The following is a 16693-nucleotide window of genomic DNA, read 5'->3' as shown; positions in this document are numbered from 1 at the left end:
ATCAGAGAGGTACGCTCGTCCAGAGCTCTTCTTTCAAAGGCCATTCGAGCAGATTGTTCATCAGCTAGAAGGCGTTGGAGTTCTGCCTTCTCTTCTCTAATTGATTCCCGCTCGGTCTGCCAGACGCTCTTCTCAAGCTGGAGGGCGTCCTTCTCATCCTGAAGGGAATCATTCTCCTTCTTCAGGGCATCTCTCTCTTGCTCGGTTTTGTCAAGCCGAACCAGCACCTCGGTATTCTTCATGGCAAGGAGGTCGTTTTCTTTATTAGCCACCTCCAGGCTGTCAGAATACTTACGGGCCCTGGCGTTCCCCATCTCCACCTGCTTCTGCATGGCCATCATCCCGAACAATGTCTGCATAGGTGCACATTAAAAACGGTTAAACCAATAGTCAGAACGGGCGAAGGCAAGACCAAGTAATATGAGAGAATTCATGAGTTAGAAAATAAAAGTCACCTCCATAGCAGATTGGGGAAAGCGACTGAACACGTCCTTCTGGGAAAGGCCCTTTGCCGCCTCAAGGTCCTTCGGAGTCCACATGCTCCTGTAGTAGGCCATAGCGGTCTGGCCATCCTTCAGCATGGTCTCGTTCGGTTTCACGAACGTCCCATCCGTTTGGGTGTACCGAGGGGCCCACGGCGGTAAGCTGGGGATAGAAGGGGGGCCTGAAGCGGAAGCAGAGCCACCAGCTGCAGGAGGCCCAGAGGGAGAAGGAGCTCTGATCGCTCGGTGCAGGAGAGTACCCGGCCCAGAGACCCGGGTCCTTCTAATGAGAGGCTCCTCCTCAGGATCGATTTCACTGTCAGGATGAGGCCTTTTGCCTCGTTCTTTGTCCCGACCGCCCCCCGCAGCAGCAGGAGCTATGGTAGCTGGGGAGGGCGCGTTCTGGTTGGCAGCAGGGGCGCTGGCAACAGGGTTAGTAGCCACTGCGCTCGGGACAGTGTCAGATATGGTGGCTGAAGAAGAAGCTGACGCTGGAGAGGAGGTCGCCCCAGTAGCAGGAGTGGCTGGGGGAGTATTTTTCCTCCTGCCAAAAGAGGGAATCTGAAGTCTGCTCATGTTGTAGCCGAGTGATGAGAGCGCTAAGAGGTTGTCTGAAGTGAGGAGATTTGAGCAGGAAGGAATATCGTTCAGAACGTATCTCTTCAAGTAGTTACTCCTATCCCTGCAAACACTATAGCTCAAGTCATCACAAGGTATTCCCAAGGAGCGGCATAAGTAAGTGCAAAAACGAGGAACGCATGTTTCACAGGGGCAGTCATGTTTATGGGATTTGAATTTTTTATAGGAGGAGACAGAGCAGACACCAAAGGGGCTCGGGATTGGGTAACCCTCTGCAGCCGGCGAAGACCAAGCCCCACTAATTCCCACTATGCTATCCCTCCAACCCTTTTCAGATTTTATTGTGTCAGTACATATGGACATCTTCTCGAACGGGTAGAGGTGGTAGAAGGGCTCGTTAGTACGGATCTTACTCACCTTATAGCACAGAAGGAGGTCTATGAGGTCGAGGTCCAGATTTCTGTCACGCATCAACAAGAGCATAACAGATATGATTCTAAAGAAGTTGGGGTTGACCTGCAGAGGGGATATCCCCAATCTATTGAAGACATAACTAAAGAAAGGGTGCAGAGGGAACCTAACAACATTCAATTGAAGGTTCGTGAATAAGACTTCGCCAGGCAGGAGGCCGGCGCCGGTCGTAATATTAACGTCTTGGGGGCAAACCCTAACTTCGATGTTGTCAGGAAGTCTAAGTCTCATACGAAGAACATCCAGATCTACAACCATGGTGGAAGTGATAGAAGAATCTACAAGAGGGTAAATGGAAGCCTGCCGAAAGTAAAAAGAACGAAACTAACCTCGGAGGACTGCAAGATCGCTGGAAGAATGACTCTTGAAGAATTTCACCAAGGAAAGCTTAGCACTGTTCTAGAAAAGAGAGAGACTTGGCTGATGATGGAGACGGTAAAGGGAAGTGAAGTGGAATTCTAGAGCATTATAAAGGCGAGGGGGCCCGAGGGCCGAAGCGTCGGGAAGGCGAGAAATCCCTCGAGCCCCGGAACATTGATTCTGGATCTGACCGTCCGCTCCCCCACGTGGTTATCTCGAGCCGTCAACATCATGATGAGACGCCATCAATAATTACCCCTTATTAAATAAGGGGCAATTATGGGGGCAGTTGAGGAGGCCCCGGATGACATGGGCCAGATCCGACTCGCAAACATAGCATTCAGTCCGTACAGCTGGGCCAGCCCATAGAAGGACACTGCCGTATGGGCCGAACGAGAGTAAGCCCATCAAAGATGACCAAGGCTTACGAAGGAATAGGCCCAGATCCAGCAATTAGTAAATATCTTGTAAATATCTTGTAAATATCTTGTAAATATCTATAAATAGGAGATGGAATGAAATGGAGGAGGATCTTTTTGGGGTTGAGGTGTAAGAATTCTAGAGAGAGAAAGTGGAGAAGGAATTTCTTGCATCTTCAGTAGAATCAACAAGGAAGCTTCTCAGAAAGGGGAACATGATGAACAACATGCCTTACTCCTACGTTATAGTGGACCGTTTGGAGCAATTGCAGGACTCGAAAAACAAAGCACCCATGCCATTGTGATTTTTTTATGCATTACCATGACATATCATCCTTACTCTCTTCTTCTTCTTCTTCCCTTTTTTTTTTTTTTTTTGGAAGTTGGCAAGCATCTAGAAAGTATCTTTTTCTTCCCTATCAACACACACTTTTAACAAGACAAGGGTTCCTCTTTGATTTTTCGTTAGTTGAGTGTGAAATGCTCACATTCCCAATAGCTTTGTGGAAAATATAGCAGAAATCGTTCATACCTTTAATATTCCTTCTCTGAACATTCAATGAGTGGCGTGCTTCAATGAAGAAATAGATCCCATGGCTTTTACTTCTTCATCCAACAATGGTGCATCTTCAGTATGTTGCATATTGCTATTAAGTATAAATAAGGCCTGCTTGATAATGCTCTCACTGTAGGGTATGTACTCATGTGTAAGTGTTCTATAAATAAGGCCTGCTTGATAATGCTGTCACTGCAGGGTATGTACTCATCTGTGAGTGTTCTATATTTAGGTATTGTATGAAGCTAGTAGATTTGTTTTTGATAAATGGTGTTGGAATTTCATTAAAAATATAGCAATAGAGTACAAAGATAAAGAGGGCATTCCCTCCTAGAATGGGCTAATGAGCAGGTAGATTTGTTGTATTCATACACAGCACATTCATTGTTTGTTTATATATTATTTGAATTTGCTGGATTCATAGGTAGCCCTTTTTCATGCATACCACTCAAAATGTAGAAATCCTAAGCAGGTAACCCTGAAAATCTTTACAAACAATTAATTTTACCGCCATTTTATAAGTTCTACACTTGAGTTATGGAACTAAATAGATGATTTTCTGGAAGTCAATGTCTATCAATTAGTTATGGAAGCTTTTTCTTTCTAGTCAAAATGGAATAATCTTTCATTTCCTTCTTTTTGCATGTGAGGATGCACTAATATTTCATGTACCACATGCAATGGAATATGTTTGTGCTACAAAATGACAAGGACTTCTTCCTTCCAAAGGTCACTGCCGATCATGAATTGTCTTAAAATCTGTAATTACATGGTTTCTAAAACACTTTTAAACCCTTAACATATAATTTTTGTAGTTTTTTTTTTTTTTTTTTTTTTTTTTTTTTTTTTTTTTTTAAAAAAAAAAAACCCTTTCAACCTCGTAAGCTTGTAATAGAAACACTTTTAAATCACATATATCATTTAACACACCATAAATCACACATATAATTTAAATCCAAACGTTTTTGTGCCAAATGAAGTCTGAGTTTACCATTCATCCCAATGTATATACGGTTTGTATTATGAACAAATAATGTTAAATGTTAACCTTGTATTTATTTCGTGTAACACCCTCTATTGTAAAAATATCAAAGGGTAGGTTTATATCGAGTAGTAGCTAACACATTGGGTGACGATTTATTTCTTATTTAGAAAATTTCTTTCAAATTTTTTTATTTATTTATAATTTTTTTCAAATTATTAATAAATAAATTCCAAGTAACGATTTTTCATTTCATATAGCAATTTTACGCGTAAAACATATTCATATCTTACAAAACGGTTACAACTTTATTTCCATCATGTGTAAACATGATATGTAAGAGCCAAATCACTTGGATATTTTAGACTTGTGAAAGCTTAATTATTTAATAGTATCAAAACACAACCACACTACAACAGAGGAAATTAACGAGTTGTTATCACGCACACACGCACTTTAACTTGCAGTAGAAATTTATAGCAGAGTGAGGATCGAAAGTGAAGTGTTTTCTATTCGCATTTGAAGCCTTATGGAACCTTCTTTTCGCAGACATTAAGAAGCAAGCTGATGGAGAGAGGGACATTGAGGTTGATGCCCAGAACATTTGCTTTAATGGCAGTGCAGAGGCAAACCGCGGCCTCGAGGTCGGTGAGGCCTTGGATGAGGCTGCAGCATGGAGTCTTTGGAGGGGTACCCCAGCTCAGCAAATTGGCAGAGACACCTAATTTCAGGGTATCTCTAGGGCAGGTGCCCTTGGAAGGACTTGGACTTGGCTTCGGCTTTGGCTTCGGCTTCGGCTTAGGGTTAGGAGAAGAGCAAGTGCCACATGAACTAACAATGACAAAGAAGAGAAGGTTGAGTGAGAGAAAGAGAGCAAGTGATGCATTGCTTTTGGAAACCATCTCTTAAAGGACTAATATTGAGAGAGAAGTTGAATTTGGGCATGGAAGATGTGTAGTGTGGGTGAGTTTTTGTAGGGTCTCAAGGAGAGTCTAATCAGAGAAAAAGTAAAAAATATATACATTACGAGTATTTTACAGGCTGATATTCCCGCCTTATGCATACTCATACTTTCCCTTAAAAATACTCCAATATATGAAAGTAAATTAAAAGTTTTCACTAATGTTCATTGACCTACGTATAAGTAGCTATAAGTCACATAAACTGGACAAGTTCGATTATTCTTGCAAATATGATTATCCATTAATTTAAATATTTTGTGCCACATTATGAAATTAAGGCGCACTCATTATATTATGAAATGATATATATCATCAGTGTAGTGGATGATTGAGATTCAAGTTTATGGAGAATTGTTTTTCAGGGAAAAAAAATGCATAAAATAGTTAGTGATTAGGCGAACTTATTTATTTATTTTTTTTTGAAAGTTCAAATTTAATATATTAAATAAAAGGAAGTTACATAGTGGCACAAGAGGTTAGCCCATTGCTAACATCAGAAGAGGCCCAAAAGATTACAGAGCAAGCAGCCCAGCAAAGACATTACAGAGCAAGCAGCCCAGCAAAATGTGTATGATGAAATGCATCCAAAGAGAAGACAATATTAAAGAAATGTGTACTATGGAGAAGACAAAATGTGTACCATGGAGCACTGAATTAGACAAACTTGTAACGACTCGAAAATGTATCAAAATAATAATAAAAATTTATAAAAATTTTTGCATGACCTCCGCAGAAAATGTCCCTCAACAACCTGTTGAAATGCAAAAATAAATACAATGGCCTCACTGGACCTTAAATCTAACTTATCCTGTCCCAACGCACAATTCAGATATTATACTACATTTCCAAAATGGTTATATACATACAAAAGTCCCGTTCCTTCATCTTATCCAAACAAGGGACACATCCGTTACTTCAAGTTACAGTCCATAATTGTAGCTAAAATTTTAAAGTGGATAACTTACAACATTATATCAACTAAACTAAAGTTTTTAAAAATATTTAAGATTACATTTACAAAATATATATTAAAATTCTAATACAAAAGGTAGCAAAATAAAATAGATCTCCAAACTAGTCTAAACCAGTGGTGGATCGTCGTCTGCCACCTCTTTTCCGTATCCTAAAAAATGTTAAAAAATAATGGGATGAGCATAAGTTCAGTAGGAAGTGTCTAAGACACACTTCTTATATCCATGTGAATCCCACATAAAGAATGGATAAAAAGGGACGGGGTCATACCATGGGGAAAACATAATCCCAATCACAACGACAAGCATAGTATAAATAACATCCAATCACAAATTTCCCAGATGTACCATGAAGTGCAATGTCATGCCTATGCTACTTCCTGTTTCCGAAACAATTCCGTTTCAACAACCAAACCGTTAATGTAATCCGACCCAAGGCACCTCCAAGGTGTCACGAAAGGAAGGTTGGTTAACTATCCACGACCACAAGGCACCTCTAAGGCATCGCATCCGGCCTAGTTAACTCAACTACATTCCTTTCTAAACTACACTAACATCACGGACCACTAGGCGCCTCATAGGCGTCCGGTTTTCGCAACACTTTTAGAAAATATTTTTCCCAAAATAATTTCGTTTGTTCTAAAAATATTTTTTTTCCCCCTTCTCTTTCCCAATGAATGCATGAATGCTTGTGCTTTAATTTATCAACCCAACCATATAACTTTCACACATACTATACAAGACAAATTTATAAAATACATGATCGAGCTCTCATTTAATATTAACTTTGCATAACTAGCATGTAAAATATAAATTCAATTTCATACAAACATGTAAGCATGCTAAATCACCTCAAAACAATTAACAAATAGTCACATACATTCCATACTTATTATTCTAAACAAATCTTTGCAAGAATTAGCACTAATTGAACATTTTAGGCATCACTTTAAGCTAGAAACTCACAAAAATACAAGAATTCATGCATTAGAACACCCCTACCTCACTTAGATGCAAAACCCCCAATTTTGAGCCCAAGAACCCTAGAATTTTGAACTCCCTAGAGTGCACCAATGATGATTGGCTCCTATCAAATTGAAGGCCTCGACGAGCTCTCCGACTTTGCTTCACAAGGTTCTACCAAATTTTAAAAGAATAGAGCTAGATTAAGCTTGTAATTGCAAAAAGAGAAAAAAAAAAAAAAAAAAAAAACTGCTGAGAGCAGTGATGCAGTAGAGAGATAGAAAACCCACGAGTCTGAAAAATGGCCTTATGGCCTTTGTTATGTTTTAATTTATTGGTGGGGCCTACCAACTTTTGAAAAAAAAAACTTTTAACTTTAATATATATATATATATATATATTACATTTTTCCCAATTTTAAAAGATTTCGTTCCCGAAATCAGGCCATACCTGAGGGAGAAAACAATTCTGAATACTTGGAACGAACCTCCTGTTCGAGCTCCTAAGTAGCCTCTTCAACTCCATGATGCCTCCAAAGAACCTTTACAAACGGTATCGTCTTTTTCCTCAATACCTACTATTGTGTGTCAAGGATCTGAATTAGTCCCTTCTCGTAGGAAACATCCTCATTAATGTCCATATCAACCTAACTCAAAATGTGAGACGGATCTGGCTCGTACTTCCGCAGCATCGACACATGAAAGACATTATGAACCCTGTCCATCTGTGGTGGCAATGCTAGTCTGTAGGCAACCTCTCCTACACGGTCCAAGATTTCAAAAGGTCCAATAAATCGTGGCGACAACTTGCCACTCTTCCTGAACCTTATCAACCCCTTCCTTTGAGAAACCCGAAGAAAAACGTGGTTTCCCACCTCAAAGGATAGCGGTCGTCTCCGCCTATCTGCATAACTCTTCTGTCGGCTCTGAGCTGTAAGCAATCTCTGTCTGATCAGTTTAATCTTCTCGGTAGTCTCGAGTACAATGTCGGGTCCTAAGGCGGCTGTCTCGCCCACCTCAGTCCAATAGACATGAGACCTACATGGTCTACCATACAATGCCTCAAATGGAGCCATCTGAATGCTCGCCTGATAACTATTGTTGTAGGCAAACTCAATAAGTGGAAGGTGATCCTCCCAACTACCACCCAAGTCAAGTACACAGGCTCGAAGCATATCCTTCAAGATCTGGATGGTACGCTCCGACTGGCCATCCTTCTGTGGATGGAATGAAGTACTAAGGTGCAACGCTGAGCCAAACGCTGCTTGAAGTCCTTCCCAGAACTTTGAGATGAACTTAGCATCCCTATCTGACACAATAGCCACTAGAACTCCGTGCAATCTCACAATCTCTTTCACATAAAGTACACTGAGTGCCTCTGCGTTTGTTGCTTTAATAGGCAAGAAGTGAGCCGTCTTGGTCAATCTATCGATAATGACCCATACGGCTTCATTTCCCCTCTGTGACCTAGGAAGACCCGTCACAAAATCCATTGCAATCTCCTCCCATTTCCACTGCGCTACTAGCAATAGCTGTAATAAACCAGTTGGTCTCTGGTGCTCAGTCTTCACCTGCTAACAGGTAAGGCACTTAGCTACAAACTGTGCAACATTCTTCTTCATTCCATTTCACTAATACTGACGTCTCAGATTATGATACATTTTGGTACCACCCGGATGAACTGCAAAGCAGGAAGTGTGAAACTTCCGTAAGACGTCCTCACGACAAACTGTGGGAACAACCAATAAACCCCTAAATCGTAAACCTCCATCTGCATGTAAGGTCCAATCCTTCACAGTCTCCCTACTGGAGATCAAAGTGTAAATGGCATCCAAATCTGAATCCTGTCTCTGTGACTCAATCACCCATCTAACAAGAGTGGGTTGAGCCACGAGACTAAACAAGAAAGCTGATTCACTGCCATCATTATCATCATCAAAGCAATACAATCCCATTTCAGCTAAATCTTCCAACATCTTCCATTTCCGAATGGCTAAACTAGCCAAAGTATCATGAGATTTTCGGCTTAAAGCATCAGCTACCACATTTGCCTTGCCAGGATGATACTGCAAATTAAAGTTGTAGTCTTCTAAGAATTCAACCCATCGTCTCTGTCTGTTGTTCAAGTCCTTTTAGGAGAAAAGGTACTTGAGATTCTTGTGGTCCGAGAATACCTCAAATCTCTCACTATACAAATAGTGTCTTCAACACTTCAAAGCAAATACAACTGCCGCTAACTCTAAGTCATGAGTAGGGTAGTTAAGCTCGTGAGTCTTCAACTGTCGAGACCTATAAGCCACTACTCTATCATCTTGCATCAGTACACAACCCAAACTATCACGTGAGGCGTCACAATAGATCACATAACCCAAGCCACGCTCAGGTATTATTAACACTGGAGCTGTAGTCAACCTTGTTTTCAACTCTTGAAAGGATGACTCACATGCCTCATTTTATGCAAATTTGATCCCTTTCTGGGTCAATCTGTTCATAGGAGCTGCCAAACGGGAAAATCCTTCACAAATCTCCGATAATAACCCACTAGGCCAAGGAAACTCCGGATCTCAAAGACATTCTTCGATTGCTCCTAATTCAAAACTGCCTCTATCTTTTAAGGATCAACTGAAACCCCACCTTCCGAGAAAACATGTCCCAAAAATATTACCTCTTGTAGCCAAAACTCACACTTTTCATATTTAGCGTACAAACGGTGCTCCCGTAGAATTTGTAACACTATACTCAAATGGACCTCGTTCTCTTCCCGAGTCCGTGAATACACAAGAATGTCATCCACAAAAACTACCACAAACTGATCCAGGTAATCTTGGAAAACACGGTTCATCAAATCCATAAATGCCGCTGGTGCATTAGTCAATCCAAAGGGCATAACAAGAAACTCATAATGTCCATATCGCGTACGGAACGCGGTTTTTGGAATATCCTCCTCTCTAACCCGTAACTGATACTAGCCTAACCTTAAGTCAATCTTCAAAAAACAACTGGCTCCCCTCAACTGATCAAATAAACTATTTATCCTTTGCAAAGGGTACTTGTTCTTGATGGTGGCATGATTCAACTTCCGGTAATCAATGCACAACCTCAAAGAACCATCTTTCTTCTTAGCGAACAAGACCGGTGCACCCCACGGTGACACACTCGATCGTATAAAGCCTTTCACTCTCAAATCATCAAGTTGCTTCTTCAATTCTTCTAATTCAATCGGTGCCATAGAGATTGGCGCGGTACCAGGCATCAAATCAATAACAAATTCCACCTCTCAGTGTGGAGGCAACTCAATCAAGTCCTCTGGAAACACATCCAGAAAATCGCATACAACTTCGGGATAATCAACCCCACAAAACTTCACATCATCATCGGCGAATAGACTAGCCAAGAAGAACGTCTGCCGATCCTGACTCCTAGCACTATAGAATGAAGGAGTGAAAGGATCACACCGATCTCCCACAAAATAGAAACAATCCCCATCTATGGTATACACTGAAACTCAGCCCCTAAAGCAATCAATGACAGCTATGAAGGATGACAACCAGTCTATCCCAAGAATGACGTCAAATCCTTTCATCTCGAGAAGGATGAGATCGAACTTAAGAACACGTCCGGCAATCGTGATGGAATAACTCCTATAAACTCTACCAAGAGTGACTGAATCCCCAATAGGTGTGTCAACACAGAGCGGTCTGTCTAACTGACTGACCTCCAACCCCAAGGCCCGTGCAAATGATGAAGCAATGAATGAATAAGAAGCACCGGAATCAAACAATACACGTGCTCAAGAATGGGACACAAGAAACATACCCCTGACAACTGAAGGACTGGATGGTGGCTCGGCTGGAGTGAGTGCAAACATGCGACCTAGGGTCCTCTGCCCATGAGAACCGCCTACATGATAACCAGATTGCTGAGTAGGTGCACTCGAAGAAGCTCCCCTACCAAGTCGAGAACTCTGGGCTGATATAGCTGGCTGAGACGGCTGAGGTGGTAGTGGCGGTCGAAACCCTGACTGAACTGTGGCAGACTGCATCTGCCTCTGCTGTGAACCTCCACATCTGCCCAAACCACTGCCCCGATGTGGACAATCTTTCACCCTATGGCCCTGCTGGCCACACCCGAAACATCCACCAGACGCCACCTGAATCTGAGTACACTGGGACTTGTGATGCCCTGACTGCCCACACTTAAAACAAATCACTTGAGTTACCTCAGCCTGAGTGCATTGGGACTTGTAATGTCCCAGCTGTCCGCATCTAAAATAAGTAACATTCGGTGTAGAAGACCCCATGGACACTGAAGCTGTGGGTGCGGATCTGACTGGCTACTGTCCTCTGAACCCTGACTGCTCATGCTTCTGCTTCTTACTTGATGTAATACCCCTAGTTTTCAAAAGGATAAGATTGAAATTTAAATTTTGTTCTATGTGCAATTTTAATTTGATTTTGTGGCTAGGTGCTTATGTATCAAATTGGTTATGTGTTTAATTATTTTATTTTTACTTGATTTAATTGTTCATAGTGTATTTGAATTTTTCGTATTTGATTAATTAGTCTATTTGATTTAATTGTGGTTAGTTGCTTTATTTTTATTTTTAGCCGATTGGATGGGTTGGATTACAAGGGTACGATTAATACACATGATTTTATATTCATGTATTTATGGGGATATATGTATGTTTGGGTTAATTTAATTATAAGGAATTATTAATAATTAAATTAGAAAATTATTATTAAATGAATATTATAATTTTAGGGTTTCGTTTAATCTCACGAGTTAGCCGACTTAGTATAATTTTATTTTTTTTCCCGTCTCCTTTCAGAATTGGTATTAGGTTTTCTTTAAGCCTATATAAATACAACAATAGGTTGTCTTAGGGTAGGAAAATAAACACAGACCCTATTCACATATATAAGGGTTTATTTTATAGAGAGCTTTTAGAGTGAAAATAGAGAGAGGGTTTGAGGAAAACAGAGTAACCTAGGTGAGGGTTTCGGCTGCGGATTAGGATTCGGACTTAGGAGAAGGGAAGGCTGAGCAGTAGAAGGTGGAGTTGACAGTACTCGGACGTTATCGGAATGCTTAGGAAGACGGCGACATGGTTTTGAATCCAAAACTATAAAGGCAAGTACTATTCTGTGTCTCTCCCATTGGCCTGTGTTCTGTGCACTCTTAGATGGTCTCTAGGGTTTTAATTAAATATTAATTGAGTTTTTGCATGCCTATCATATGCCAATATAATCATCTGTATATGTTTACAATATGTTTGAAATTTTCCTCACATCTCTGTTCTTCGTGGTTAGTTTTAAAGCATAAAACTGTTATGGTTTTAATTGTTGTTGTGGTACTTACTGTTGTAAACCAAGTACTGGGATGGCAATATATAAATATTAGACTGTTAAAGTTAGTCTTAAGGAAGAACAGAAGGGTAGGAAGAGGCCGGAGATGAACAGATGATGCAAAACGAAGCAGGAATGAGCAGCTCTCAGAGAGGGGAAGAGAGAAACAGCTCCAGAAGTGGGGAGCCGGCTCCCCCTTTTGCAGAGCCGGCTCCAAGGGCTAGGGAGCCGGCTCTAGGATGCTTGGAGCCTGCTCCACTTTTTTTTAGAGCAGGCTCTATGATGGTTTTCTTGTACAGGGTTGTTTGGATGGGTTCTGGAGTAGTTTTTAGGCTCTGTTTGGAATAGTGTGGACGATTCTTGAATCTGGAACTGTGTGGGAAGTAAACTAAAATGATTAACATGCAACCTAGGTATTGTTATAAGCTCTCAGTGCATAAGAGATGCAATTATGCAAGTGGAATAGGAAGCAAATGAGAAGGCTCAAAGGAAGAAAGAGAATGCTCTAAAATGTGGAGCCTGCTCTAGTTGGTTTAGAGCCTTCTCCAGTTTTTTAGAGAAGGCTCTAGGTGGTTTAGAGCCTTCTTTAGTTTTTTGGAGAAGGCTCTTTTCAATAGTGTTTTCAGAATTTTAGTTTTACGAACTGTATTTTTACTGTTGGAGCATGGGAACTGTTCTGTTGACTCTGAGATTTTACAGAGGGTCTAAATGGTTAATTCTAAGTGTTATTAAACTTATTATTGCATGGTTTAAGTCTCTATGATAAAGGATGAAGCAGTGTAAAAATATACAATTGCGCATGCTATTAATAGAAAAAAGGAACTGAGTGGCTTGTTTAAATTTCATAAATTTAATGGGACTTTACAGAGGGATTAAATAGTTAAATTTTGGGTGTGATTAGACCTTGAATTGATTAAAGTTGATTTCTAAATCAATGGCACAAACAGTATAAAATTAATAAATTTTCTATGCTGTTAACGGATGAAAGACGGATTAATTGCTTAATTAAATTTTTAGCAATTTAATGGGATCCAGTATGTTAATAAAACTTGTTTTAAATGCATGATAAGGTTTTTATTTTAGATTGGAACTATGCATGCCTTGGATGTTAATTGTTAGAATATTAAATTCTTTGATGCAATTACATGGATTAATACTGGATTTTAATTGTGAGATTGTTAATTTTCTTTCTGCAATTATTTGGATATTTGGTTTTGCACTGTAAATTACTTTCTTATTATTTATATGTTGTAATTTACATGGATATGGTGGATTGTATGCACCGGTATGGGACGGTTACATACTAGGTATGGTTTAGCTCAAAACGCTAATTCCTACCTTATGGATTTTAATTGGTGAACAATTTTACCTGTTCAATCAATTATATGGATTTTGTGGATTATATGCACCGGTATGGGACGGTGGCATATTAGGGACAGACTGATTCAAAATACTCAGTCCTACTTATTTTGGAATAAGGTTACGGGTTGCTAAATAAAAACCTCCTTATATATATGAGTCGGTGCGGTTGAATACGCTGAACGACTTACTGGATTTCTTATGGATGAATGTGAACGGATTTTATATATATTGTTATGGTACCATGACATGAGCTTGAGTCTCATAGTCGACGGTTAGGGAGCGTATATGCAGTAAGATGCGTAGCTAGCTATGTTGGTTGAGGTATACCCTGTTAGGCTTAGGTAGTTATGTCCACTGTGGTGCATATTGCATGTTGTCTTCTATTCAGGTTGAGACCCTCAGCATAGTTTAGTAAGAGTCCTGTAGTGTGGATATATATTTATCTATTACGGACTATAGAGATATGGTTGGGACATCTAGGATGTATCTGCGTATCGGGTCTCTGTTTGGATTGTAGTTAGGATAGAACTTGTTCGTGGGCCTGACCCACTATTATTTTTAGGTAACGGACGGTTCCACGTCTTAGAGCTTATACATGCTGAGCAGAGACGACTATTCATTCTACCAACGATGTTGGAGGTTTCTTCATGGTTTAGCAGTGTACTTCTTTTCAGTTGTTCGCTTTCCAATGTTAGTTTTGATTAGGGGTCCACTAGATGGATTCCCGAGTTATATTAGAATTGGAAAAGTTGGATGTATCAGATTAATACTTTATTTATAAAATTTTATTTTGAGGTTTTCAGTTTTGGATTATCATTCTAGTTTCTTTTCAGTAGTTTTATTTATTCTTGTTTATCTTATCTGTATTTTGTGTTCGTTTATTGCTTAATTGGTTTGATATCCTCAGGCAATCGGGCGTGGGTCTGGCCAACCCGCATCCGAAAATTAGATGGTATCACAATTGGTATCAGAGCACTCTAGGTTCTAGTGTCCTTAGGAGTGTTTTCGTTATAAGACTTCCGCGTTGCATCTATTAAAACTTAGTGCCATGTTAGGATTCATTGTACTCTCGTTACGGATCGTTAGGAGGAGTTAATGTCAATTGAATTCTGTAGATACAGAGTGGTTGACACAAGAAGGAGGATGGGGTTCAAGGCGAAAGCGATACGGGCCTAAAGGAGTAACGGAAAAGGTTGTCGAGTTCTTTGCCAAAAGCAGAACTTAGGATCGAAGGTTTAGTTCCAAGGTTGGTATTATTTAGAAAGTATACGCCAAGGAAGGATTAAGGTATAGGTGTTAGGTCACCGCTTATCAGGACCAACACAACTTCAGTTGTTCTCAAAAAAGAGGTAAGCGAAGAGTAGGATTCTGAAGAGGATCCTAAGGGAGGAGATATCAGCGTCTCCAAGAAAGGGGATATTGAAGCTTGAAGATAAAGGATCGTACGAGGGTACTCACATTCACCAGTAGTATAGTGAATGGTACTAGTGGAGTTGGTGTGAACCAATCTACATATAGTTAAAGTTTCGTAACATCTCTCCGGGAGTTATTTGCAAAGTATTCTTTAGGAGTTTGGGAATCGGATGGAGATCTTACCAGAACAAAGACGTGATTTTATATCACATTTCGGAGAGTATGGGTATTAGGTTGTGACATTCTAAGTTGGTTTGTAAAGCCACGATAGACAGTTTACATTCCCCATATTAGGAGGATGAGAGTTAAGCCTTTGGATATTTGTTTAAGCAAACGATTGTGCAGTTAAGCTACGGTTAATGGATAAGTTTCAAGGTTAGATAATTACCAACGAAACCATGGAATGAACATTTGCAAACTTGAGTTCAAAGGAGGTTTTCTTCTCTGGAATGGAATATGTGTTAAGTGGAGTTATATTTTGGTTGTTTTGTGTATTGTGTGTACTACGTGTTTCATCTTTGATTGTTATGTGTTTCAGTTTTGTTATTACATGTTTTATTTTTGTTAATTAGTCCGGATTGGGAGTATGGATTGGTTGGGAACACAAGTATGTGATCAACCAACTATTATGTTGATGACATGGATAATAGCGCTATGTACGCTAGGATTTTTGAAAGTATGGTCATACGATTGGGTAGAAATACAAACTTCTAGCCAATCTAATAGATCTAGATATGCATCAATATGGTATGCTAGTTAGGATAGGATAGTTAAACTATCAAAATGAGTCACTCAATGCTAGGTAGGGATTCGTTTTTACAACGCTATAATAATGGTGGTTGTTAGTGTCTTGGGGATTCGTGAGGTTGTGGTAGGTAAAGATCACTGTAATGCCACTATGGTTCAGACGGAGGATTTTGTACTGGTAAGTACTTATTAGAATGACGCTGAGAGAGGATAGTGGGCTGATAAAATCTTTAGCAGTCTATTCATAATCAAGACATGATTTTTCGAGGGTGTCATTTAGAGGAGTTGCTGGTGTTGCACTCGGAGGAGGAACCAAAGTTTCTACACTGTATAAAATGTGGATTTTTTTTTTTTTTTTTTTAGGGTTATCTTTTGCAACAATTAGCTGTTGCTCCGATATTGATGCCTCTATGGAGGATGGAAAAGTTTCATATACATTTGAAATGAGCCAAGGAGTCAGTTTAACACTTACCTAAATTAGAAAAATAGGATGTGTTAAGGATAGGAAGGAGTGACTGAACGTCAATATAAGGAAGCGGTGCACAGTGTATGTGGACAGTCATAGTGAATTGACTTTCGCTAAATGGAATTACCGGTTGATTTTATTATCAGTATGCTTATCACTAACTGGTAATGCGTAGCTACAGTTGCAGGGTTAGCTTTTGAGGATGCTCCGATGTAAGCAATAGGTGTAAACAAAAGCTAGTGGTACCAAACCAGTTGGTATTTCTTGTAGGCAAATGGGATGAAGGATGTAAGGACTGAGATTCATAACTCTTAGTTCTTTATTCATCTTGGTGAAAAACAAAACGCTTCACGATATGAAGCTGAGGTTTGGGGAATTGGTAAGTAGAGGGACGTAGTGGTTTTGACACCATCTTTAATATGATTGAGTTGGACCATTCGAGATCACTAGATGCTTGTAGACATTTTTATGTTTAAGAGGAGATGATAGAACCTTGTCACGGATTTAGATGAGGGGTTGCTAACTTTTACAAAAGGTCAGGATTTTGGTTGGGATGTTGGTTCAGTTTTATTTTAAACAAGCTTAATTCTGGTTATTTTGGACTGGTAGGATA

General features: G+C 39.9%; 1 protein-coding gene across 1 annotated transcript; it reads right to left on the bottom strand.

The window, feature by feature from the left end:
- Positions 1-4136: 4136 nt before the first annotated feature.
- LOC132304025 (14 kDa proline-rich protein DC2.15-like) lies at positions 4137-4797 on the bottom strand. Its single transcript, XM_059801519.1, has one exon. The coding sequence runs from the start codon at positions 4749-4751 to the stop codon at positions 4377-4379; it is 375 nt and encodes a 124-aa protein (XP_059657502.1). The 5' UTR covers positions 4752-4797; the 3' UTR covers positions 4137-4376.
- Between the last annotated feature and the right edge of the window lie 11896 nt (positions 4798-16693).

The sequence above is a fragment of the Cornus florida genome, unplaced genomic scaffold (assembly GCF_030987335.1).
Source record: "Cornus florida cultivar Cherokee Brave unplaced genomic scaffold, ASM3098733v1 CherokeeBrave_3.0.0_Hap2_Chr04, whole genome shotgun sequence".
NCBI lineage: Eukaryota > Viridiplantae > Streptophyta > Magnoliopsida > Cornales > Cornaceae > Cornus > Cornus florida.
Note: the sequence above shows the minus strand (reverse complement) of the source record. Positions and strands in the feature narration are given on the sequence as shown.